Below are 26594 nucleotides of genomic sequence, written 5' to 3' on the forward strand. Positions count from 1 at the left end.
GCAGATACTCCATTTTGCTGACATGGAGAGACAGAGATATACAGAGAGAGACATGGAGATAGAAACAGAGATACAGATCTATACGGAGAGAGCATCTTAGATAGAGAAAGAAGAGCGCCAAAGAGGTAGATACAAAGCTATAAACTACATGTTTATGTTATATACTGGCAGAGAGAAAGGAGAGAGGCCTCTTGCACATCTCTTCATTCCACTAAGAGTTCTCTCTCTGATTTGGCCCAGGCATCTCGAACACCCACATGATTCATAAACAGCCCTTTGGAGTCCGTGTTACAGTGCCCAAGGGCCCCGCTGACGCCACTTACAAACTGTCCCTTTTCACTCACATCTCTCCGCACTCTTGCTAAGACCACCAGGGAGAAAACCAACCGTAGAGCCCCCAATGCGCTTGCCCCCATGATGCTCAGAGAAAGTAAGCTGGGCAAAGACAAAGGAAGAAGGGGACACCCAGGAACCCCATCTATATCCCTGCCTTCTTACCATGGCATTTCCAACCCCAATGGCTCTCCCACCTACCGCCGGTGTCTAAGCATTTCTGTCCTACTCTTCGTGACACAGCCCTCATAGCTCCTTGGCAAGCGTCCAAAATAACCTTCCTTTGTGAAGACTAAAAATCTGAGAAAAATCTGTAATTTCTTCTAAATTTTGGCCTCTGTTCACCACCTACACCTCTTACGTGTCCTATCTTAAATGCAGAGTCTTTTAAACACTCAGAGTAGTGGAGAGAACTGTGACTCCGGGAGGTCCAAGAAGCCTCAAACCACAGATACTCTCGATGGAAGGAAGAGGACAAATAATCACACCTACATGGAGATGGCAAGTCTGTTTCAGGGATCTGGTGGAATCTGATGTTAGACCATGTGCATAAGAATCTTGTTTTGGGGATCTGGTGGAATCTGATGTTAGACCATGTGCATAAGAATCTTGTTTCCAGATGACTTCCGGGATATATTGTTACATGAAAATCAAAGGCACCAGAGCATACATACAGCATATTACACTCTGAGCAAAGAGGAGGGAAATCAGAAATAGGGGCTCCTGGGTGGCTCAGTCAGTTAAGCATCTGATTCTTGGTTTTGGCTCAGGTCATGATCTCAAGGTTCCTGAGATCAAGCCCCGCGTTGGGCTCTGCGCTGACAGCATGGAGCCTGCTTGGGATTCTCTCTCTCCTCCTTTCTCTCTGCCCCTCCCCCACTCATACGCACTCATTCTCTCTCTCTAAATAAGCTTTAAAAAAAATAGACATATACACACATAATATAGTATGTATATGTGTGTGCACATGTAATTTTAAAAAAATAGAAAAACAGGACAAACCAGAAAGTAACAAAAAAGGTTGTTTATAGAGAAAGGATGGGAACAAGGTGGAAAGAACAGAGATGAGATTTCTCTGCATGCACCTTTCGAATTATGAACATTTTTTACACATTCAAAACACAAAATTAAATCACAACTTGAATACAGGAACATAAGTACCTAGTTATCCATCAAAGTGAAACGTAATTACGTAGAAAAAACTATTTCAACCCTGACTACATTCCCTTAATGGACATATTATGACTTAGGTCCTGTGTAACCAAGGATACTGTACCTCCTGGAAAACTCAGTCTCGTTATCTGCAAAGCAAGAATAAGAGTACTTATCCCAGAACTGTTGAGAAGACTGAAATCATATCAAGTGCTCAACGAAATTTGTAACACAGGGTAAGCACTCAATCAGTAGCAGCCATTATTATTAACTGGTAGTTAGGTGTTACAGTTTAACGCTATACTTTGGGTACACTATAGAATAAAGAGGCTTAGGCATCTACGCAATAAGAAGAGAGGAACAATGAGGAATAGATTAAGAATTAAAATATTTAGGGGCGCCTGGGTGGCTCAGTCGGTTAAGCATCCAACTTTGGCTCAGGTCGTGATCTCACGGTTTGTGGGTTTGAGCCCCGTCGGGCTCTGTGCTGACAGCTCGGAGCTGGAGCCTGCTTGGGATTCTGTGTCTCCCTCCCCTCAGCTACGCCCCTGCTCACACTCTGTCTCTCTCTCAACATAAATAAAGACTTTAAAAAAATTCTTTTTTTTTTTTTTTTTAATTTTTTTTCAACGTTTATTTATTTTTGGGACAGAGAGAGACAGAGCATGAACGGGGGAGGGGCAGAGAGAGAGGGAGACACAGAATCGGAAACAGGCTCCAGGCTCTGAGCCATCAGCCCAGAGCCTGACGTGGGGCTCGAACTCACGGACCGCGAGATCGTGACCTGGCTGAAGTCGGATGCTTAACCGACTGCGCCACCCAGGCGCCCCTAAAAAAATTCTTTTTAAAAAGAATTAAAGTATTTATTCTGCTGTAACTATGGGACACATTTGGGGGGGGGGGGGGCAGGCAATAGGATATAATTTTAAAAGGCTGGGGCAGTATTATCTATTGTCTTATTTTAAACAGATAATGGAACCTCAACCATGACTGTGGCTCTATGTGAAGGTTGTTTAACTATTAGAAAAATGCCATTTATCTTTCTCTCAGTTATGTCCAAAAAAAGCCAGAAAGAAAATAATAAAACAGTCAAGTAAAATAAAGCTGGGGGAGAAACAGGAATATGCAAAAGCCATTCAAAAAAAAAAAAAAAAAAGTCTACTAAACAAAGCTGAAAGTCAGGGATACCATAACACATATCTAGAAACAGACTGGATGTGTCTTTCATAGCAGGCAACTAAGACCCTCTCATCAAATAATGGGTCCCAAGTGCGGTGGTAGCCCAAGTTAGCTAACAAGTAATACGAGGAGACAGACGTGGTCCACGAGGATATAACCTCGTGCTCGGTGAAGAGCTAAGCATTCACAGGCGACAGAGTAATGTGGGAAGAGGACCCCAGCAGAATGTGGAGAGCCTCAAGTTCTAATCCCAGCTCCACTATGAAGAAAAGCTAATCCTAACTTTTACGGTGGTCAGTTTTCTAATCCGTGATGAAAAAGGGCCAAAGATCTATCTAGTAAGTCCTATTCTATTCCAAAATGCTATGATTCTAACTCTCTGGAAAAAAATGCTATTTGAAACAACCAATTTATAAATGAACTTTTAGACCACCACACAAAGACAGAAGGAGAGTCCTGGTATGACAAACATTCTTTTTTTTTTTTTTCGAACTATCATATATAGTAGTTTAACCCTATTTTAGACTGTATGATATTGGCCTCATTTTAACAGAACGAATACAGGAGAAAATGAAGTTTAACTGCTTCCACAAATGACCAGAATAGTTAAGAAAAGTAAACCACGGTCTACATTTCTTATACACTCAGGGCCTAACATGTTATCAAGTTAAAGCATATAAGTAATTAGAATACCTACACACCTCCATGTTCAATGCAGTGTTATTTACAACAGCTGAGATATGGAAACCTAAATGTCCATCAATGGATAAGTGAATAAAGATGTGGTGTACACACACACACACACACACACACACACACACAGGAACATCAGCTATAAAAAAATGAAGGACTGCTAAGGTGGGTCAGTTGGTTAAGTGTTGGACTCTTGATTTCGGCTCAGATCATGATCTCACAGTTCGTGAGATGGAGCCCTGTGTCGGGCTCTGTGCTGAAAGCACGGAGCCTGCTTGGGACTCTCTCTCTCCCACTCTCTGCCCCTTCTCCACTCACGCTGTCCCTCTCTCTCTTAAAATAAATATACACTTAAATATGTATAAGTGTAAAAAAAAAATGAAATCTTGCCATTTGTGACTTGAATATGCCTTGAGGGCATTACGCTAAATGAAATTAAGTCAGCCAGAGAAAGACAAACACCCCATGATGTCATTTATATGTGGAATCTAAAAGAAAACCAAGCTCACAGATACAGAGAACAGACTGATAGCTGTCTGAAGTGGGGCATGGGGATGGACAAACTAGATGAAGGGAGTCCAAAGGTACAAACTTCCATTAATTAAATAAGTCGGTCATGTGGATATAATGGAAAGCATGGTAACTACAGTTAGTTATACCATATTACATATTTGAAAGTTGCTGAGAGTAGACCTTAAAAGTTCTCAACACAAGAAAAACAATCCTGTAACTACTTGTTGGACTGATGTTAACCAGAGTTATAATGATCATTTCACAATATAAACAAATACCGAATCATTATGGTATGTACCTGAAATATAATGCTGTATGTCAATTACACCTCGATAAAAAAAATTTTTTTAATAATAATTACAACCCTGTTGTATTTATTTCTGTGTTTTATAAACAGCTCCGATTAGCTGTCAACTGCAATTAACTACATCCCTTTATAGCGTTAGGTTACCAGTAGCTATCATTCCATCGACACTTTTTGAATCCTCACATGTTGGGCACTGTTCTAGGTTCTAAAATACAACTACTAACAAAAGCAGAGTCTTTCCTTCGCGTGGGGGACAGAAGAAGGGAGGGGAGGATTAAACAACTACACAAAAATAGAGCAATATGGTAGACAATGACCAAGAAAGGGAAGGGGTGACATCTGGAGCTTTAATGAAAAAGCAGCAGCGACCAAGCAAAATGGAAGAAAGACCCCAACAGAAGGAAGGCAAATGTTAAAGTCCTGAGGCAGGAACAAGCTTCACATGATCAAAGGACCAAAAAAAAAAAAAAAAAAAAAAGGCCAGTATGGCTGAAACACAGTAAAAGCAGGAAGGCAGAAATGAGATCACCTAAGCCATTTCACCTTTAAGACCCATGGCTGTTGCAAAGTTTTCCTGTAAAGAACCAGACAGAAGGGAAAAAAGAAAGAAAAAATTTTTTTGGCTTTGTGAGCCATAGTCTCTGTTACAACTATTACAACTATTCAATTCTGCCTTTCTAGTGTGAAAGCAGCCACAGACGAAATGCAAAGGAATGAGTATAACTATGCTCCAACAAAAATTTATTTATGGATACTAAAATTTGAATTTCATATAATGTTCATATCCTAAAACATCATTGACTTCTTTTCAACCATTTAAAAATGTAAGAAGCATTCTTGGCTCACAGGCCATACAAAACAGGAGGCAGTCTGGATTTAGCCCGTAGCCCACTGCGTGCCGGCCCCATGTGGATGACCAAACTCTCTGGGGCATCTAACATCACCAAACACAGGCAGGCACACACACACCAAACGCTCTCAGGGAGATATCAGCTTTACTTTTCAGACCCTGCCAATTTGGTTTCAGAAAAGGGAGACATGAGACTACCTCGGTAACAGAACAGCAGGAAGCTGACCACACTTACCCTACACTAAAGCTAATCTACGGTTTTCCATCTCTCTCTCTCAGGAACCACCATGCCATAGTTTCTGGCATATAGTAAGTCTTCAACAAGTGTTTGGTGAGCAAATGAATGAAGAGATGCCAGTCAATGTGGACACCTGTCTATATACTTTGTTATGAAAAACTAAGAGTAAATAAAAGCTGTATTTGCAGATCACCCACTAGTCTAGAAGATGACTTTGTGGGAGCCAGAAAAAAGCCCTAGAGGGACACACGGCTCTGGACAGTGCTACTTTATGAACTATCTCTGAGGAGATGGGAGCTTTTTCCCCCCAAAGCACCCCTCCATCACCTGAGGCAGATACAGCACTGTGAGTATTAGTGGATATCACTTTTGTACAAAAAAACCAAAAAACAAAACAAAACACACCCCTTCCTCTGGGCAGACTCAGCCCTACTGGAGGGCCAAGTCTTGGCTGCCCAAATATGGACTAGATTCTGCACCCTAACTGATCAGAGGTGCACTATCACAGCAGCAGTCCTAGGTATTTAAAAAAGGATTTTTCAACACAAATTACCCACAGCTTGCAAACCTTTTCAGAGCAACTCAATACGTAAAAACAAATGGCCAAAGAGACCAAGATGGACAGTAGGCCCCTTCACAATAAAAGAGCCTACCATTAAGATCAGAGCTGCCTTAATAAAATGTGTACTTTCTATCACTTCAATACCAGAATTCAAATGACTGTGTTTTTATCATAAAAAACTCCGGCTAAAATGCGTCATCAACCACAACTACCTGAAATAGCTTTGATAAAGGCACATGATGAACGAATATACAGAGCACTGAGGTTTTCTGTTGCTTCCATCCAGAGAATCTAGCTTCAGTAAAGTAACTTCGTATTGACCATACAAATCTTCTTCCCCTAGGTAACACCACTACGAATCAACAACTGCATATAATAACACATTAGTGCATGCTAATTCCAACTGTGCTCCGCATAGACCATTTTTGCTTTTCTACTGCAAGCAGGAGAATCAAAGGACAGAAGCCGTGCTAAGTTCTAAGTCACAGACAAGATGCCGAAAAGGAAAAGCAGAGGGGAGACCTGACCAGCTCAGTTAATAGAGCATGCGACTCTTGTTCCTGAGGTTGTAAGTTCGAGCCCCGTGTTGGGGGTAGAGATTAGTTAAAAATAAAATGGAAGGAAGGAAGGGAGGGAGGAGACAAGAGGATACTAAGCAGGGATTTTCTCTTTCCCGAAAATAAAAACAGGGCCAGATTTTGTTGCTCTTCCGTGGGTCTGCAGTCTCCGTTCCTCACAAAGTAATCTAACCACCTTCCTTCTTCCTTCCTCCCACTTCCTTAAAGCATCTAATGGATATTCTTTGTTCTGTCAGGTTCCCCCCACCTTGAGAGACCTGGGTTCTGTGCACATTCAACCATGCAATCTTCACCGTGGGGGCTCATTTCCACTGAACCTCTCTGACAGCGTCTCTGGACATACCCACTCACTCAGTCTTCCTCGGAGTTTATGTGTTCACTCTGTCTGCCTGTCAACTCTGTTCTCACCATGTGCCAATTTCTTAAGAAGCTTCTTAAGAAATGCTAGCATTTAAGTGCTTTAGTCATCTAAATCCTCACAGCATACTTTCTTTTTTTTTTTAATGTTTATATTTATTTTTGAGACACACAGAGACAGAGCATGAGCGGGGGAGGGGCAGAGAGAGAGAGGAAGACCCAGAACCCGAAGCAGGCTCCAGGCTCCGAGCCGTAAGCACAGAGCCTGACGCGGGGCTCAAACCCGTCAACCTCGAGATCATGACCTGGACCGAAGTCGGATGCTCAACCAACTGAGCCACCCAGGTGCCCCAGCACACTTTCTATAGTCACAACACTTCTGCATTTCTACCCTGTATTCCAGTTCTCCTTGTATATGGCTAATCTTCCACACTGGACTGAAAATTGAGGGTAAAGGTGTATGATTCATTGCTGATTTTTCCAAGTACCTAGCATAGTGCCTTACAGAGTAGGTATCCAACAAGTCTTGGTTGAATAAATACATGAAATGTTTCTATGGAAAGACAACGCACAACACTGATAACTTTTGAGACCTACTACCCCAGGAAATTCACCTATTTCAAGAAGTTTTCAGCAAACATTTCTTGCCCTTTGGCTTATTTTCCAATGCACTTCAGGGCCTCTATCTTATTCGACTACATCACGGCACAGTAATCAGCCACTAAGGCATATTTGCACCTTCTCCTCTTAGGACTTTCTGACTCACATGCCCTACTATTGGTCTTCCCCTTCCTGTCACAGGTAGAAATGCCATGATGACGTTACCCACGGGTTAACACGCACAGCTGGTTGACTTTTCCTTTACAGATAGTCCCAGTGGAATACAGTGGAAGGAAGCAGAGAATGATGGAACTAAAAACAAAAAAAGGTGTGGTCAGAATAACATCTGGCCAAACCCAGTCCTTCTACTTCAGGGAAGTTTCTATGCCTCCAAGCCTCTTCCTTTTATAAAACCTGAACTACATACTGAGTTTCCAGAATACAGTACTAAGCTCGTAGGAAACACTCAATAAATGGAAATTACTATTATAGTATAGTAATATCACCACTGTAGTTACATATTACACAATGTATACGTTCTACTTTATACATACGAACCTCAATTTATGTCTGCATTTTTTAAAAGATGACAATATGAAACTGGCAATTCATTGTGCTCATAATGGCTCGAACGTCGTTTTCATAAGCAGATGACCACCCACGTGAAAACGCATCTTCTTACCTCGCTGCCCTGCATGGTCCTTGCTGGGTTAGCAGAAGGGATGGCAGCGTTCAGCTCAGGCTCCGGCTTACACAGAAGGGCAATGGTGTCTCGGTGAGACTGGTAACGTTCTTTCACCTGCCCATCTGCTTGCACAGCTTTATCCAAAACTGTTCTGAAGTTGGTTCCCTCTGTCGGGGGAAAAAAATGTCACTTGAGCACAGCACTGATTTGAACAGTAACATCTATGGGTTGCTTATACTTTTAGTTCTGCGCTCCAAATTTACCTTTTCCCCCTCTTCTATGGGTTCCATCTCACTACATAACAGAAACTGAGCTCCTGTCACTCTCGGCATTTTTTATTTCTGGAAAATTGCAGTTAAACCTTAAAATACATTTATGGTTAGTGTCCACCAAAAAAAAGCTGACATCAGTTTAATGTATTCCTCCAACTTATTAAGATAGAAACACTCCAAAAATTGTTACAACTTATTCTCAAAAGATCAGTTTCAACTTGACTTTAAAGAAGAGCAAATATATTTTTAGAAAAAATCAATTGTATTAAGTCCTTTTACAGAGAAGTAAAACAAGTCTCTAGCAACCGTAACGACATTTATCTAACAAACACAAATCTTAATAATTAAAGTCTTAAAAAATGATAATTTGACTTCAAATTAACTGGTGGGGCACCTGGGTGGCTCAGCTGGTTAAGTGTTCAACTTCGGCTCAAGTCATGATCTCATGGTTCATGCGTTCCAGCTCCGAGCCTGGAGCCCGCTTCGGATTCTGTGTCTCCCTAGCTCTCTGCCCTTCCCTCACCATTCTCTCTCTCTCTCTCTCTCTCTCTCTCTCTCTCTCTCTCTCAAGATAAACGTTTAAAAAAAGATTTTTTTAATTAACTGATAAAACTCCTATTTTCCACCCACTACTAAATGAAACGAAATTACAAAACCGTATGTATATAATATGATCTCATTTATTTTTTACAAATATGCTTCCCATGGGGAAGCTATTTAAAAAAAACAAAAAACAAAAAAGATGCACAGGCCTTGGAATAGGAAAAGAGAGTTACAGAATCTTTTTTTTTTTTACTTTTTTTTCATGTTTATTCATTTTTTTAAGAGACAGAGAGACAGAGTGTGAGTGGGGAACGGGCAGAGAGAAGGAGGGAAACACAGAATCCGAAGCAGGCTCCAGGCTCTGAGCTGTCAGCACAGAGCCTGATGCAGGGCTCAAACCCATCAGCCGTGAGATCATGACCTGAGCCAAAGTCGGAGGCTTAACCGACTGAGCCACTCAGGCGCCCCCAGAATCATTTTAATTTTTACTTTATACCATTTTTAAGAATCCAAACTTCATACAATGAAATGAACATGGACTACCTCTGTTACTTAGTTTTTATCTTACAATGAACTGAGAAAAACACCTGTGTTTTCATAATAGTAGTTTTAGTAACAACTGGTTTACAAATGACCCTAATGTAATCAATCAAAAATGTGGGTCCAAATTGGGAATTTATTGCGCACCTGGCTGGCTTAGTCAGAAGAGCACATGACTCTTGATCTCAATGTTGTGACTTGGAGCCCCGTGCTGGATATAGAGATTACTTAAAAATAACACCTTTAGAAAAATGGGGAACTTATGCAAGCGAAAGCCATTTATGCACATTTTTACCTGCTCTTAAAGGCTTATAGAGATCATTAGATGGTGTCCTTTGCCAGCGTTCCTTGAATTTTGCTCTCAAATCATTGTCAGTTGCTTCTTCTTCATCCAACAATCTTAATGACTTTTAAAAAGGGGGCAAAGCAACAATGAAATATCATTTCTGATAATAAAAAATGTAAAACACTTTTTAAATGATCAGACTCAAGACAGGTGAAAATTAGTGAGATGGGAGTGAGTGCCCCTACGTTACTGGCTGGGGTACCAACTGGTACAACAGTTTTGTTGCACAAATCCAACTTATGACATATTTAACACAAAGTCTTATAAAATGCAGGGCTGCATTTAGCCATTACCTTATTCAGTAAATTAAAAAGGAAGAGTAACTAAGAGAATATGTATATCCATACGCCAAAACTACTTTAAACAAAGATTCCAAAAAGGAAGAAGTAAAACTGCCTCTACTTGCAGATTACAGGACCTTACATAAAGAAAATCCTTAGGAATCCACAAAATAACCATGAGAAATAATAAACAAATTCAGTAAAGTTACAGAATACAAAAGAAACATACAAAATCAGTTGCGTTTCTATACTGTAGCAATGAACAATCCAAAAAGCACTGAAATTAAGACAACGATTCCATTTAAATAGCATCAAAAGAATAAAACACTTAGGAATAAATTTAACCAAGGAGTTGCAAGACTTATACCCTAAAAGTTACCAAACACTGTTGAAAGAACCTAAAGAAGACCTGAATAAATGGAAAGACATCCCTTCCATATTCACAGAAGATTTAATATTGTAAAGATTGGCAATACTCCCCAAATTGCTCAAAACATTCAGTGCAATCCCTATTAAACTACTAACTTTAGGATTTTCTGTATAAAGGTTAAGTCAAAACCACAATGAGATGCCACTCCATACCCACAAGGCTGGCTAGAATTAAAAAATTGTAAGGGTTGGCAAGGATGTAGAGAAACTGGAACCTTCACACACTGCTGGTAAGAATGTAAAATGGTGCAGCTGCTCTGGAAAATAGTTCGACGGTTCCTAAAAAAGTTGCACATAGAATTCCTATATGACCCAGCAACTCCACTCCTCTGAATATACCTAAGAGAATTTAAAACAGGTGCTTAAAAAACGTTCCCAAGTAACATTATTAATAACCAAAAAAGCGAAACATCCCAAATATCTATTACTGATAAATGGATAAACAGTAGGTGATACCTCCATACAATTGAAGTATTATTCATCCATGAAAAGAAATTAAGTGCTGACACTATAACACGGATGAACCTGAAAACATCGTGCTCAGTAACAGAGGCAGAAGGTGCACATGCCATCTACGATTCCATTCACATGAAATGTCCAGAACAAGCAAATCCAGAGGGAGAAATCAGATTAGCAGCTGCCTAGAGACGGGGCAAGGGGTCATGAGGAGTGACTGCTAATGAGGATGGGGGTTTCTTCCGGGGGTGATAGAAGCACTCTGAAATTGGACAGTGCACGCTTGCACAACAAGATGAATGCACTAAATGCCACCATCTTGTACACTTTAAGGTTAAAATGAGGACTTTTATGTTATGCAAATTTTACCTCAAAAACAAACAGACATGCAGTTGTGAAATAAACACAGGGACTGTTTTTTAAGAATTAGATATGATGAAAACAAAAGGTACCAATAAAATGAAAAACAAAAACTCAACAGAATGGCTGAAAAGCACAAAAAGCACGGCTAATAACCAATTAATGAGCCGAAGGCGGGCCAGAGGCACAAAGAGAAAAAGTCAAAGAAATGTTAAGAGATAGGAAAACTGATCATCATCAAAAGAACCATCAGTCACTAGAAGAACTTCGTTAGGAGATAACGGAAAAGAAGTAACTGAAGAAACAGAATCTACGGACCGGGAGTGAAGATTAAAAGACCCAACAGATCCCTAGCCACGATAAATTGATTATCTAAAAATTAACCTAATTGGACACTTCAAAATTCTGAAAATCAAGACTAAACTAAATTCCTAAAAGCCACCAGAGAATACCAGCTTCGCAACCTGACTCCACAACTCACAACTGACTTAAAAGGAGACTCTCCAAGTACAGTTGACCAGGTAAGAGTGACTACTCCAGAAGGCTGCTAGAAACATCAAACGAGACAAGTAAAAGTACCTCATGTTAAGACAGGCAGGCAACAGACATGTACCACACACACTCAGCATGCCAGTTTCACTGTAATTAGAAGGTAAGCTTTTCACACACTAATATTTCTAACAAAAATGCTCCTCACAACTACACTGAAATACAGTATTTCAATAGGCAATGTTCTTTTTCCATAGAACTCGTTTCAAAATCAAATATGCATCTTCTAGTCGATGACATCTTAAAATCAAGGAAATACAGTGATATTTAATAACTACCAACTAGCAGGTACACGCATGATCCCACTTCGTAGCTATCTTACGTGATACACACTATTCTCCCATTTTTGGGGGTAAGTCAAGTGAGACAGGATTGTTAAGTAATCTGCCCAGGGTCACAGCTAAGAACAAAACCCGGGAATCGAATCCAACTCCAACTCCAACATTGAAGAATGGTTTACAACTGTAACTTCCACTTACTAAATGTCCCCAGACTGATATTTGCCTTGCGATACCTGCATTTTCCAGCATCTGTCTTCTCCCTCCCTGCCAATTACTTCCTGCTGCTTCCACTTTCGTGTGACCTTAAATAGCACTCTCCCCCTTGTTCTCCCTATGGCTCTCTACTATTGTAATGTCCTTTCAATTGCAACACCAGATAAAAGCTTGCTTGACATAAAAATCAACCAAGTCTATGACCTCAAGAGCAGTGTCTGTTAAATATTCACGTACACACAAATGACCCTGCGATCTTGTTAAATGCAAATCCCGATTCAGAAGGTCTGAGATGGGGTCTGAGATGCTGCACTTCTAACAAGCTCGGTACAGCAAGGTTTTGGCACCGAACTCTGTACCATCAATTCTGTTTGCTTTCAATTATCTGATCAATGACTACCTCTACATAGATGAGGTTGGTAACATTGATGGTATAATTAATGTAGAACCGCTCATGAATCAGATTCCCCAGGCCAATACTGCAGCAAGTTTTCATTTAAGTTTTCTAACCTTTTTCAGTAGCTAATATGCCACCACAACCACTTCTGCATCAGTTAGTATAGTGACTATACTCTCATCATCATAGTAATATGGTGGTAATAGTAATAATAGCTATCATTTATTAAGCACATACTATGTTCCATAGGTTACAGGTTTCACTCTTTTACTTTAGAAAACCCTTAAAAAGAAAACAAACAAACAAACAAAACCCAGGAGGTAAATATTCTCCTCCCCATGGTTCACACTGTACAGATGATCCTTGAATGACATAGCTTTGAATTTTGTAGGTCCACTTAACATGTGGATTTTTTACAGTACAATATTATAAATGTAGGACTCTTAGGATTTTATGATTTTCTTTATGATTTTAATAACATTTCTTAGTTTAAGAATGCAGAATATAATATATATAACATGCAAAATATGGGTTAATCGACTATTAATGTCACCAGTAAGGCTTCCAGTCAACAGTGGGTTATGAGTAGTTATGTCTGAGTCCCAAGTTACACTCAGATCTCTGACTGCATGGGGGAGGGAGGGTCAGCACCCCATGCTGTGCAAGGGTCAACGCTACTTAAGTCCTCTATCCCTGTCCCAAAGTACTTGGAAATGATGTAAATACAATATTCTCTGCAAGTCAGCTGAAAACTAAACACCATGGACTAAAGCACTAATCTGATTAACAGAAGTCACCTGAAAGACGTGACTCCTCAAGTGGCAAAAGCTTATATAACCATTTTGAATATATTTATCACTAAAGAAAGAAGTGAATCAATGAGGACATTGTGAAGAGGTGAAGGCATTGTAAACGGAGAATTAACACTGTCAAACAGCTGACTTTGGCCAAAAAACTTTAGTGTTCCATACCCATTGATAAAATGCCCTCTCTTACTGGAAGATGGATACAGTGGGCTTATAAAACCTTTGATGGCCTAACCTCCTCAGTCTGATTCTACATTTACCAAGAAATCTAATCTTTCATAGAAAAGAAATCATTAATTATGAAGAGTCTGAACAGTTTGTGTGACAGTAATTTCTCACAGTATATCAATACTATATCATGGTCACATGAGTTTCATTAATGTGCATTTATACACCCTTAAGGCATTCATTCTCCCTCCATCAGAACTCCTCTTGAAGTTGAAAGGCAGGCCCTCGGCCACAGTAAATTCATCAAGATGGTGAGTATTACCCTACAAAACCCAACAAAAGAAAGCAACCAGTCCTTATCCCCACTGGACACCAAGGCGTAGAGCAGTTTTTACTTGAAAAACAAATCTCTTAAAACATACCTCATCTAGGATTTCTCTATTTCTTTGTAGTAGTTCAGGTAGCTCTTTGATCAATTGATCAACAGTCTGGATGCCTCCCTGTTCAATCACAGATGTGGATTTAGTCAATATAGACTGAGGTACAGTATCTCCAGACACATCTTCAATTGCTGCTGGAAGATTAAGGGAAGCTAACACCCTGAAAAAATGAGATACTGTGTCATCTTGAGGTCTAAACCATCTTTAAAGCATTAATCTCCTCGTTAAAAAAAAAAAAAAAAAAATTAAAAAAGGGGCACCTGGATGGCTCAGTCGGTTGAGCATCCGACTTCAGCTTAGGTCATGATCTCGCAGTCTGTGAGTTCGAGCCCCGCGTCGGGGTCTGTGCTGACAACTCAGAGCCTGGAGCCCCCTTCAGATTCTGTGTCTCCCTCTCTCTCTGCCCCTCCCCCACTCATGCTCTGTCTCTCTCTCTCTCTCTCTCTCTCTCTCTCAAAAATAAACATTAAAAAAAAATTTTTTTTAAACATTAATCTCCTGTATATCCTAATCAATAGCAATGGAGTTCACACCCCAAAATAATTGACAACCCTCATCAATGGAAAAATAAAGCAAAGATACAGGAATAAAAAAATGAAATCAGTGATTGATAAAACTGAAACAAAATTGTTAAAGAATTAAGATCACAGTTCAGAATTAAAAGCCAAAAAGTAAGAAATATACATTAAAAAACATGAGCTACCTTGAGCTCAAGCTCAAACTTAACTTCTTTTAGTCTAAGAAATTAAAAATCAAAAATTCTATCTTAAAAAATACAAACTTTTACCATACTTCTGGTTGTTATACTGTCACTGGCGAGTCAGAAATAATATACAAAATAGTTGTAATTTCATGTCATCTAAGCAGAACGTGAAGACTACAAAATTGATCTAGGTATTAATCACAGAATCTTCATCTGTTCTCAGTTTTGTAGCACAGTATCAAGTATTATTTCATTTACATAACGGAGGGGCTATTAAGGTAAACTTATGTTTCCTTTCTAGAAAAAGAAAAGTCAGGTCAAAATCCATGCATCCATCAAAATTAAAACCTGAAAAATTAAACTAACTAGGAAAAAAAAATTCTCAATTACATATACCTGACAAAGGACTTGCTCTAAAATATACTAAGAACAAGAAAAACTCGATTTTAACAAACGAGCATAAAATATCAACAGATACGTTACAAAAGATAGATGAATGGCTAGTAAGCACACGAAGAGTTACTCAACATCATTAGTAATCACAGGAATGTAAACTGAACCGCAATTAGATTTTGCTACACACATACTAAAATGGCTAAAACTATTAAAAAGACTGACAATACAAAGTGCTGCCACGGATGCAGAGTTCCCAAAAAGTGCAGGTGGGAATATGAACTGGAGCCACCACTTTGGAAAACAATCTGGCTGTTCTGCAGGAAGTTAGGCTTACACCAACCGAACAATTCAGTAACTGTAATCCTAGGTATTTACCCAAAGGAAATAAAACCTGTCCACACAAAGGTTTGCACGTCCATGCTCACAGCACATGAAATGTCCACCAATAGGCAAATGTAGAATAAACTGCTTTTTAACCATAAAATGAAATACTGCTCACTAATAAAAAGGACCAAACTGATACATACCACACAGATGAATCTCAGAAACATTACGCAAAGTGAAAGAAGCCGAACATGTTTTGAGTACACACTATATGCGCTGAACATACCGCAAGGGTTCCATCCATACATACTGTAGCAATACCCTAACGTGTTGTATACCGTAATGTACATGTAATGTAATGCACACGCTATAATGTTTATATTAACCTGTGTAAAAAGTGACACCAACCTAGGGTGACAGGGAGCAGATGAGCAGTGGCTAAGGGCCAGGGGAAGAAGGACTGAAGTGGCACAAAGCAACTGTTTACGGTGATGTAAATGTTCTCTATCTTGATCACGGTGGTGGTGGTTACATGGTATAAATTGATCAGAAAGAACTGAACTATACACTTCAAGTGGGTCTATTTGTTGTACTTCATTGAAAATTATACTGAAGACACTTTAAAAGCCAATGAATTATTTTGTTACTCTTCAATCCACCATTAACAAAAATTAGTTCAGAATACTGAACCATGTACCATGCTATCTATCTTAACTTACAAGTTCGTTTCTACTTCTCATTTCCCTCAAATAGGTATCTCCTACCATGTAAATTAGTGGTCAAAAACTCTCACTTGTTTCAGTAATCGAATTTCTTCCAAGTCTATTTGTTAGGACTTAACAGATAGAGCATCTACCCGAAGTGCATAGGAATGTGTATTTGCTACCTCACACAGCCTTGACATTCAGTTCCAAGCTCAGAAAACCAAACTTTCATAAACTATTTAGTTAGGGTAACAATCAAACAGAAAACATTAGAACTTTACAGATATATTTATGAAAGTTAAAGCTGTACCTACCCATTTGCCAAAGTGGTGGCTTCTCTCATTTGAGCAATTGATCTGTTAACTAAGTCAGCTTTCCTCTGATTATAGGCGGCCAACGACTGCTGCACTGACACAGGAACCATATTTTCAAACAAATCTAAAATGAGCAATGTGAATTTCAACAAAATTTCAAGACAAAAAGTCCATCTGTAAAGTGAATGCTCATATTCCCTTTCCTATATTCACATAAAAATCTACAAATATTTAAAAATCAAAACTAAATCACTACTGGAAGTACAACGATGGAGAGAATTTTTAGAGCACTATATTCATGAACAATGAGAGCTTTTTCTTTGAACTTAATTTTCTTAACGTTTTAAGATGTGTTTGTCATTGACTTCTTTGGTGAAGAAGACCTATACTCTTTATTAGTTGATTATACTGGTTAAGCAGTCCACATTGCCTGGGTTTAATTTCCAGCTCCTTCCACCACTTTCTAGCTCTGCAACATTGGGCAAATTATTCAAGCACTCTGTGCGTCGATATCCTCATCATGCAAAGGGGGATAACAATAGTACCCATCTCATGAGACTACCGTGAGAATATTAATTATGAGCTAGTTATCTGTACTTAAGAGTCCCTGGCACATGGTGAACACATCTTGTTTGCTAAACAGAAATAAATAAAATAATCAGCCTTTCCCAATAACATACAATACTATCCTTGGGATCTCAGCTAGAAACTACTATAAACTACTATACATTGAATACATCTACAAAATCCAAGGATATTATAACATTTATCCCATACAACCATGACTTACGTAAGTTTATACATTTAAGTCATATTTATGAATGTTTATTTTTAATAGCAGAATCCTAAATAATATAACAAATGTTAAAATGACAAATGCTTAAAATCTCAATCATTACTCAAATGTAGTTTCAAATTTTCTGACTGTGTTGGATAGTTTACACATGCTTTATTACCATTTACTTTCCATCTTGAATTTTCACTATAGATACAACACTTCATTTTTATTCTCATATTCATTTTGAACATGAATGCAAATCATATTCAAAACATACGATAGCAGTTATGTGATTTTCGCTACCAAAAACAACAGATTAAACTGGGGAAAAGATGAGTAAGATTAAAGCGTATCTGAGTACTTGACATACCAGTGAATTTCTGGCTGATGGGGACAGTGACTGGGGTAGATTTCACAAGTGTGGCTTTGCCAATTGGGTCCAGATCTTTAAGGTCTGGAACTCGATCATGATAGATGAAGTCATTATCCTTCTTTGCTGCAGAAAGGGCACGGCTGATTTTGTCAGAAAAGTCTTTCACATTGACATATTCATCATAGCGAGATGCCACTGTTTTAATCAATTCTGCTGCGTGCTAAAAAAAAAAAAAAAAAAATGTTAAAAAAAGTTTTGTTTTTCTCAACCAATGATCTAAGCAATGGTTTTTAAAAAATTTCTTTGAGGACATGCATTTCCAGCAATGTGGTCAACAGAATAACCTAGAAATTATCCCATCCCAAAATTCCAAAATATCAAAAATGAAGAATAAACATAGTAGGCATCCGTCCCAACACATGCGTGAATTACCAAGAAAGTAAAAAAAAAAAAAAAAAAAAAATCCAGTATGTATAGTAAGTGAGGCCAGTAAGTATAAACCAACATTGAGGAAGGCTGGCTGTCGAATATTTCCATAACCCAAAGGACTAGCAATTAAAACGTCTTACAAGCTCTCATGAAGACCTGAAACAGGGGTCTTAAAACAAACACATCTCCATCTACGGAGAAACATTCGTTTCACTGCCCCACATGGAGGCAGGAACCTCAAATGTCTACTCCAACAGTGAAAGGCTGGGTCAGAAAAAAAGTACCCAGCCAACACAAGAAGTCAACAAAGAAGCATGGAACCTCAGCATTGACAGGAACATATTTTTTTAGGGGCGCCTGGATGGCTCAGTCGGTTAATACCCAACTTCAGCCCAGGTCATGATCTCACAGTGTGTGAGTTCAAGCCCTGCATCGGGCTGTTTGCTGTCAGCACAGAGCCCACTTCAGATCCTCTGTCCTCCTCTCTCTGCCCCTCCCCCATTTGTGCAGTCTCTCTCAAAATAAACTTAAAAAAAAAAAAAAAAAGGAATAGATTTTTTTAAAAAGGTCTACTCTCAGGCACCTGGTGGCTCAGTTGGTTAAAGCATCTGATGTCCTGATTTCAGCTAAGGTAATGATCTCATGGTTCGTGACACTGAGCCCCGAGTCGGGCTCTGCACTCACAGTGCAGAGCCCGCTTGAGATTTCCTCTCTCTCTGCCCCTCCCCCGCTCACGCTCTTTCTCTAAATAAACATTTAGAAACAAAAATAAAAGGTCTACCTTCATAATTCATAAGATGAGCATATGCCTCACATAAATTTAGAGCTTAAATTACATTACTTAGGTGGTTTCAGATATAATAACAGCAGATAAAAGAGGCAATGAAGCCAAAGGCATCATCAGGGATAAATTCAGTGCTTAATGTTTGGTATCTGCCAATCTGCCAGAAAGACCTAAAACTTCTTAAATTTTGCATTTAGAAAGACTCTATGTATATAAACAGTTACAATGAGAAATTGATAAATTTACCCCTCATCAGAGTGGAAGATTTTAACACTCCTGTCTCAGCATGACAGACCAAGTAAACAAAAAAACTGTAAGATTATAGAAGATGTGAATAACATAATTAATGAGTTTGACCTACCAGACATTCAGAACCCTGGACACCACAACTAGAGAATATGAAATATTCTCAGGCATATAAAGAACATCTATAGAGAGTAACCACAGGAGAGAAAGCAAATATGAAACACCAAAGTTATAGAAATACAAGAATGGTTTAAGAAAACCTATTTATGTATTATCCAAATAATAGATTTAAATTTTTAAAAATCAAATTATTTCCACAGATACTGAAAAGCATTTGATAATATTCAATATTCATCACTGATATTTTTGAAAATCTCAGTAAAATCAAAATAGATATCCAATTCATTAACATGATAAAATCTCAACCCCCAAACCTGCTAACATACTTAGCAGAAAATATAACATTCCTGTAGTCAAAATGAAACAGTATCATCAACAACCTTAGAATGTGTCAAAACATCTAGATAAAAAAATGAAATTAAGAAGTATAAAGAAGGTATAAAGAAAAGGAAAAAATGATCATCTACAGATGATGTTTTATATACCAGGAAAACCTAAAAAAGTCAACTGAAGTATTCTAAGTAAGAGGTAGCTCACACGCAAAATCAACAGAGCAAAACAAAAGCTACGTCTTTAGTTATACTAGGAGATGAGAAAGGGCACAAATTTAAATCGCTTTTCAAATTTGATTTGTAAATATGTGGTCAAACACTCCCCTCAAATAGCAAAGTTGGTACCAGAATGATAAGACATACCAAGTACACTGGGGAAAAAAAGGGATTGCTAAGGACCCACCCCCATGAGTGAAAAGGACTTGAAGCAAATTTGAAAACAATGAAACGGAATAAGGAAACAAGTGCCAACAGATGATAAAGGCAAAGCCAACTGGTCCACGTCAGCCACCAAGAGGTCGCAGGAAAAATGGGAGTGCTGAGAGGCCTCATCCCGAGAGGGAACTGCTGAGAGCAAGAGGCAGGTTAATCGAGGGCAGGGAGGCCGGGGGAAGCAGACAGGAGGAGTGAAACGAGGGAAAAAGAAGGAAGGGGGCAAGCACTCCAACAGGTCAGCAAAATAACAGACTCTCAGAGCAGACACGGCACCTCGCAAAGGAAAGGCTGTGAGGGATTCAGGGACACACAGGGACGGAGGAAGAGCCCTTCCTCAAGCAGGCTAGGCTTTGAGAGCCAAAGAAGTGAAGCCGAGGAGGGAGCCCCGACACAAAGAGGCTCAGAACACTACCACACGACCGGAGGGGGGCATGCCCCCACTCAGGAGCCTCCTGCGACTCCTCTACTAAAATCAATCTCATCCAAACACAAGTAATGGAAAAGGCACCCCATCTGCTTCAACACAAAGAAACCAGAAGGAAAAGGATGAAAATGAGCATGTAACTTTCCAATAGGTAATGAAAATTCACCAAGGAAATATTGTCACAAAGCAGATGAAAACAGCATGCTGAAAACACGAACAGAGGACCAGATGGCCTAGACAACAGCAGGTGATAGCAGACAGCGAGAGAAATGTGGAACAGGAACTGACAGAACTCAGGCAAGAAAGTGAAGAAAAACTCAAAATCATTTTTAAAAAGATTGAAATAGGGGGGCGCCTGGGTGGCTCAGTCCATTGAGCATCTGACTTCTTCTCAGGTCATGATCTCATAGTTTGTGAATTCGAGCCCCATGTCGGGCTCTGCGCTGACAGCTCGGAGCCTGGAGCCTGCTTCAGATTCTGTCTGTCTGTCTGTCTGTCTCTCTCTCTCTCTCTCTCTCTCTGCCCCCCCACCCCCGACTCACACTCTCTCCTTCAAAAATAAACATTAAAAAAATTTTTAATAAAAAATATAAAAAGATTGAATATTTACACAAGTAACAAAAAAGGGGTAACAGACATCATGTAAGAAACACACAACTCAATATGGCAGGCAAGGAGAGGGAGGTGGTTACAAATTAAAGATTGGTAAGACACGTGCCAGATGCCATGCGAGGACCTTGTTCTGCACAGACCAGCTGTGAAAAAACACCACAGAAAACGTCTTGGAAAACTAAACTAGGTTTCAGTAATATTACATTACTAGTATTAATTATTAATCAGTATTAACTTTGCCAGGTGGGCGGACATTATAGTTTTAGGGCGCTTTTTTTTTTGAGTCTTATCTATCAGAGATATGACTTGGTTTTGTTTTGTTTTTTTAATTTTTAATTTTGATTTTTTTTTCTCTTTTGTTTCCTTCTCTTCACTCTTTTCCCTTTTTCTTTCTACCCTCCTCTTTTTTTTTCTTCCCTTTGGAATCTAGCTCATAGTTTCTGATTTGATTTTTGGTCAATTCTTATTCTGCTTGCTTGATCAGGCTTTTAAATCTATTCTTTATATGCCTTTTCTTTAATTTTTTTTAATGTTTTTATTTATTTTTGAAGAAGAGAGAGAGACAGAGCATGAGTGGGGGAGGAGCAGAGAGAGAAGGAGACACAGAGTTCAAAGCAGGTTCCAGGCTCTAAGCTGTCAGCACAGAGCCCGATCCCGTGAGATCATGACCTGAATCAAAGCCAGACGCTCAACCGACTGAGACCCCCAGGCGCCCCTTTTTATTTTATATTTTGTATCTCCTTCCTATTTTCTTCTCTCTCTGGACTAAGCCTTATAGTCTCTTTGATTCTCTGCCTGGTATTTTTTTCCCACCCCTTTCATTTCTTTGTACAGGATAAGGTTCCCCCGCCTTCACTTTATTTTCCTTTTGCCCAGGGTTGCTTCAACGGACAAATCCACACACACCTGGTGGAAGGTCCGAACAATCCACCACTAAAGCAGTGGGACAGAACAGCCAAAGATGCAACAACAGAGTGCAGGCAACACAGTCAAAAAACACTTTCTGAAGTGCCAGGCCCTGAACAGCGTATGACCCCTTTTAAAATATGGTAGTACTCACAGGTGCAGGACACTTAACAAGCGATTAAAACCCATAAAAGACAGAAACCTAGCCAAATAGATGAAACGGAAAAATTCTCCTCAAAAGAAAATCCAGGAAGAAATGACAGCCAGAGAATCGCTCAAAACAACATATCTGAACAAGAATTTAGATTAACAGTCCTAAGACTAATAGCTGGGCTTGAAAAAAGCATGGAAGACAGCAGAGAATCTATTGCTGCAGAGAGCAAAGATCTAAGGTATTGTCACAATAAATGAAGAAATGCTGTAAATTAGGTGCAAAATAAACTAGATGCAGTGGCAGCAAGCATGGAAGAAGCAGAGGAGAGAATGTGTAAAATAAAAAATAAAATTATGAAAAATGATGAAGCTGGGAAAAAAAGAGGGAGAAGAAATTACTAGATCACAAGAGGAGAATTAGAGACCTAAGTGACTCAATGAAAAGAAACAGTATCCGTATCCTAAGAGTTCCAGAAGAAGAAGAAGAAGAGACAGAAAAGGGCAGAAGGTTTATTTGAACCAATTATAGCTGAGAACTTCCCTAATCTGGGGAAGGAAACAGACATCCAACTCCAAGAGGCACAGAGAACTCCCCTCAAAATCAAAAACAGATCGACACCGTGACATATTATAATGAAACTGGCCGAATACAAAGATAAAGAGAGAATTCTGAAAGCAGCTCGGGACAAACGGGCCTTAACCTACAAGGGGAGACACATAAGCATAGTAGCAGACTTGTCCACTGAAACCTAGCAGGCCAGAAGGGAGTGGCAGGAAATAGTCAATGTGCTGAACAGGAAAAATAGGCAGCCCAGAATCCTTTATTCGGCAAGGCTGTCACTGAGAGTAAGAAAGATAAAGGCCTTCCAAGACAAACAAAAACCAAAGGAATTCATGACCACTAAACCAGCCCCGCAGGAGATCCTAAGGGGGACTCTGTGAGTGGAAAGCAGCAAAGAGTACAAAGGACCAGAGACATCACCACAAGCATGAAACCTACAGGTAACACAATGGCACTAAATCCATATCTTTCAATAACAACACTGAATGTGAATAGACTAAATGCCCCAAACGAAAGACACAGGGTATCAGAATGGATAAAAAAACCAAGATCCATCTGTATGCTGCCTACAAAAGATTCATTTTAGACCTGAGGACACCTGCAGACTGGAAGTGAGGGGATGGATGTCAAAAGAAAGCTGGAGCAGCCACACCTATGTCAGACAAACTGGATTTTATTTTTTTTTAATTTTTTAATGTTATTTATTCATTTTTGAGAGAGAGAGAGAGAGCACACAAGCAGGGGAGGGGCAGAGAGAGGGGGAGACACAGAATTTGAAGCCAGCTCCAGGCTCTGAGCTGTCAGCACAGAGCTGACATGGGGCTTGAACTCACGAACAGTGAGATCATGACCTGAGCTGAAAGTCAGAGGCTTAACTGACTGAGCCACTCAGGCGCCCCTGACCAAACTAGATTTTAAAACAAAGACTTTAGCAAGAGATGAAGAAGGGCATTATGTCATAATTAAGGGGTTAATCCATCAAGAAGAGCCAATAATTGTAAATATTTATGCCCCCAATGTGAAGGCACCCAAATATATAAATTAATCACAAACATAAACATATTGATGATAATACTGTAAATGTAGGTGACTTCAATACTCCACTTAAAACAATGGACAGATCATCTAAGCAGAAAATAAATAAGGAGATAATGGCTCTGAATGACACACACTGGACCAGATAGGCTCAACAGATACATTCAGAACTTTTCATCCCAAAGCAGCAGAATACACATTCTTCTTGAGTGTACACAGAACATTCCCCAAAAGTGATCACATACTAGGTCACAAAACAGCCCTCAACAAATATAAAAGGACTGAGATCATACCATGCATATTTTGAGATCACAACACTATGAAACTTGAAATCAACCACAAGAAAAAATTCGGAAAGGCCCCAAATACATGGAGGTTAAAGAACATCCTACTAAAGAATGAATGAGTCAACCAGGAAATTGTAAAAATTATAAAGTATATGGAAGAAGATGAAAACACACCAGTGCAAACCCTTTGGGATCCAGCAAAGGCAGTCCTAAGAGGAAAATACACTGTAATCCAGGCCTACCTCAAGAAGCAAGAAAGGTTCCAACTGCACAACCTAACCTTACACCTAAAGGAGCTAGAAATACAGCAGCAAAGAAAGCCCAAAGCCAGCAGAAGAGAAATAATAAAGATTAGAGCAGAAATTAACCATATAGAATCTAAAAAAAACAGCAGAACAGATTAGTGAACCTAAGAGCTGGTTTCTTGAAAGAATAAACAAAATTCATAAACTCCTAGCCAGACTTCTCAAAAAGAAAGAGAGAGAGGACCCAAATAGATAAAATCATGAATGAAAAAGATCACAACCAACACCACAGAAATACAAACAGAATTTTGTATTTTAGAGAATACTATGAAAATTATATGCCAACAAACCAGACAATCTGGAAGAAATGGACAAATTCCTAGATACCCACGCACTACCAAAACTCAAAAGGAAAGACATACAAAATTTGAACAGACCCATAACCAGTGAAGAAATTCAATCAGTTATCAAAAATCTCTCAACAAGTAAGAGTCCTGGGCCAGATGGCTCCCAGGGAAATTCTACCAGACATTTAAAACAGAGTTAATACCTATTCTTCTCAAGCTGTTCCAAAAAATAGAAATGGAAGGAAAGCTTCCAGACTCATTCTATGAAGCCAGCATTACCTTGATTCCAAAACCAGACAAAGACCCCACTAAAAAGGAAAATTACAGACCCTGATGAACATGGATACAAATATTCTCAACAAGATACTAGCAAATTAAATTCAACAGTACATTAAAAGAGTTATTCACCATGATCAAGTGGAATTCATTCCCAGGCTGCCAGGGCTGGTTCAATATTCGCAAATCAATCAACGTGGTTCCATATTCACAAATCCCAAAATTTGTATGGAATCACACAAGACCCCATATAGCCCAAGTAATGTTGAAAAAGAAAACCAAAGCTGAAGGCATTACAATCCCAGACTTTAGCCTGTATTACAAAGCTGCAATCGTCAAGACAGTCTGGCACAAAAACAGACACACAGACCAATGGAATAGAATAGAGAACCCAGAAACGGACCCACAAACATATGGCCAACTAATCTTTGACAAAGCAGGAAAGAGCATCCAATGGAAAAAAAAAAAAAGAGTCTCTTTAGCACATGGTGCTGGGAGAACTGGACAGCAACATGCAGAAGAATGAAACTGGACCACTTACACTATACACAAAAATAAACTCAAAATGGATAAAAGACCTAAATGTGAGATAGAAAACCATCAAAATCCTACAGGAGAAAACAGGCAGCAACTTCTTTGACCTCAGCCACAGCAATTTCTTATTTGACATGTTTCTGGAAGCTGGGAAATAAATTTTTTTTTTTCAACGTTTATTTATTTTTGGGACAGAGAGAGACAGAGCATGAACGGGGGAGGGGCAGAGAGAGAGGGAGACACAGAATCGGAAACAGGCTCCAGGCTCTGAGCCATCAGCCCAGAGCCCGACGCGGGGCTCGAACTCACGGACCCCGAGATCGTGACCTGGCTGAAGTCGGACGCTTAACTGACTGTGCCACCCAGGCGCCCCTGGAAGCTGGGAAATAAAAGCAAAAATGAACTACTGGGACCTCCTCAAGATAAAAAGCTTACACACAGCAAAAGAAACAATCAATGAAACTAAAATGCAACCAATGGAATGGGAGAAGATATTTGCAAATGACATATCTAATAAATGGTATCAAAAAATCTATAAAAAACTTACCAAACTCAACACCTGAAAAACAAATAATCCAATGAAGAAATGGGCAAAAGACATGAATAGACACTTTTCCAAAGAAGACATCCAGATGACAAACAGACACATGAAAACGTGCTTAACATCGCTATCATCAGGGAAATATAAATTAAAATCACACAGAGATACCACCTCACACCAGTCAGAGTGGCTAAAATTAACAACTCAGGAAACAACAGATGTTGGCGAGGATGTGGAGAAAGGGGAACCCTCTAGGCTCTGTTGGTGGGAATGCAAACTGGTGCAGCCACTCTGAAAAAGTGTTGAGATTCCTCAAAAAATTAAAAATAGAATTACCCTATGAACCAGCAATAGCACTATGAGGAATTTATCCAAAGGATACAGGAGTGCTGATTTGTAGGGGCATATATACCCCAGTGTTTATAGCAGCGCTTTCAACAATAGCCAAATATGGAAAGAGTCCATATGTCCATCATAACTGTTGGAAGTCATACACACACACACACACACACACACACACAAATGGAATACCACTCAGCGATGAAAAAGAGTGAAATCTTGCCATTTGCAACAATGTGGATGAAACTGGAGGGTATTATGCTAAAT

The 26594-nt window shown here is 39.3% G+C and overlaps 1 protein-coding gene across 4 annotated transcripts in view; it reads right to left on the reverse strand.

Annotated features, from left to right (window-relative positions):
• LOC123575845 (programmed cell death 6 interacting protein) overlaps positions 1-26594 on the reverse strand; it is a 79594-nt gene that overhangs the window by 17183 nt on the left and 35817 nt on the right. For all 4 annotated transcript variants that reach the window (XM_045436679.1, XM_045436681.1, XM_045436678.1 and 1 more), the window contains exons 8-12: positions 17718-17940; positions 16570-16693; positions 14111-14288; positions 9698-9809; positions 8045-8214 (exon numbers count right to left, since the gene is read on the reverse strand). In XM_045436679.1, the coding sequence (XP_045292635.1) occupies positions 8045-8214; positions 9698-9809; positions 14111-14288; positions 16570-16693; positions 17718-17940 (807 nt within the window). The remainder of the gene's footprint in view (positions 1-8044; positions 8215-9697; positions 9810-14110; positions 14289-16569; positions 16694-17717; positions 17941-26594) is intronic.

The sequence above is a fragment of the Leopardus geoffroyi genome, chromosome C2 (genome assembly GCF_018350155.1).
Source record: "Leopardus geoffroyi isolate Oge1 chromosome C2, O.geoffroyi_Oge1_pat1.0, whole genome shotgun sequence".
Lineage (NCBI taxonomy): Eukaryota > Metazoa > Chordata > Mammalia > Carnivora > Felidae > Leopardus > Leopardus geoffroyi.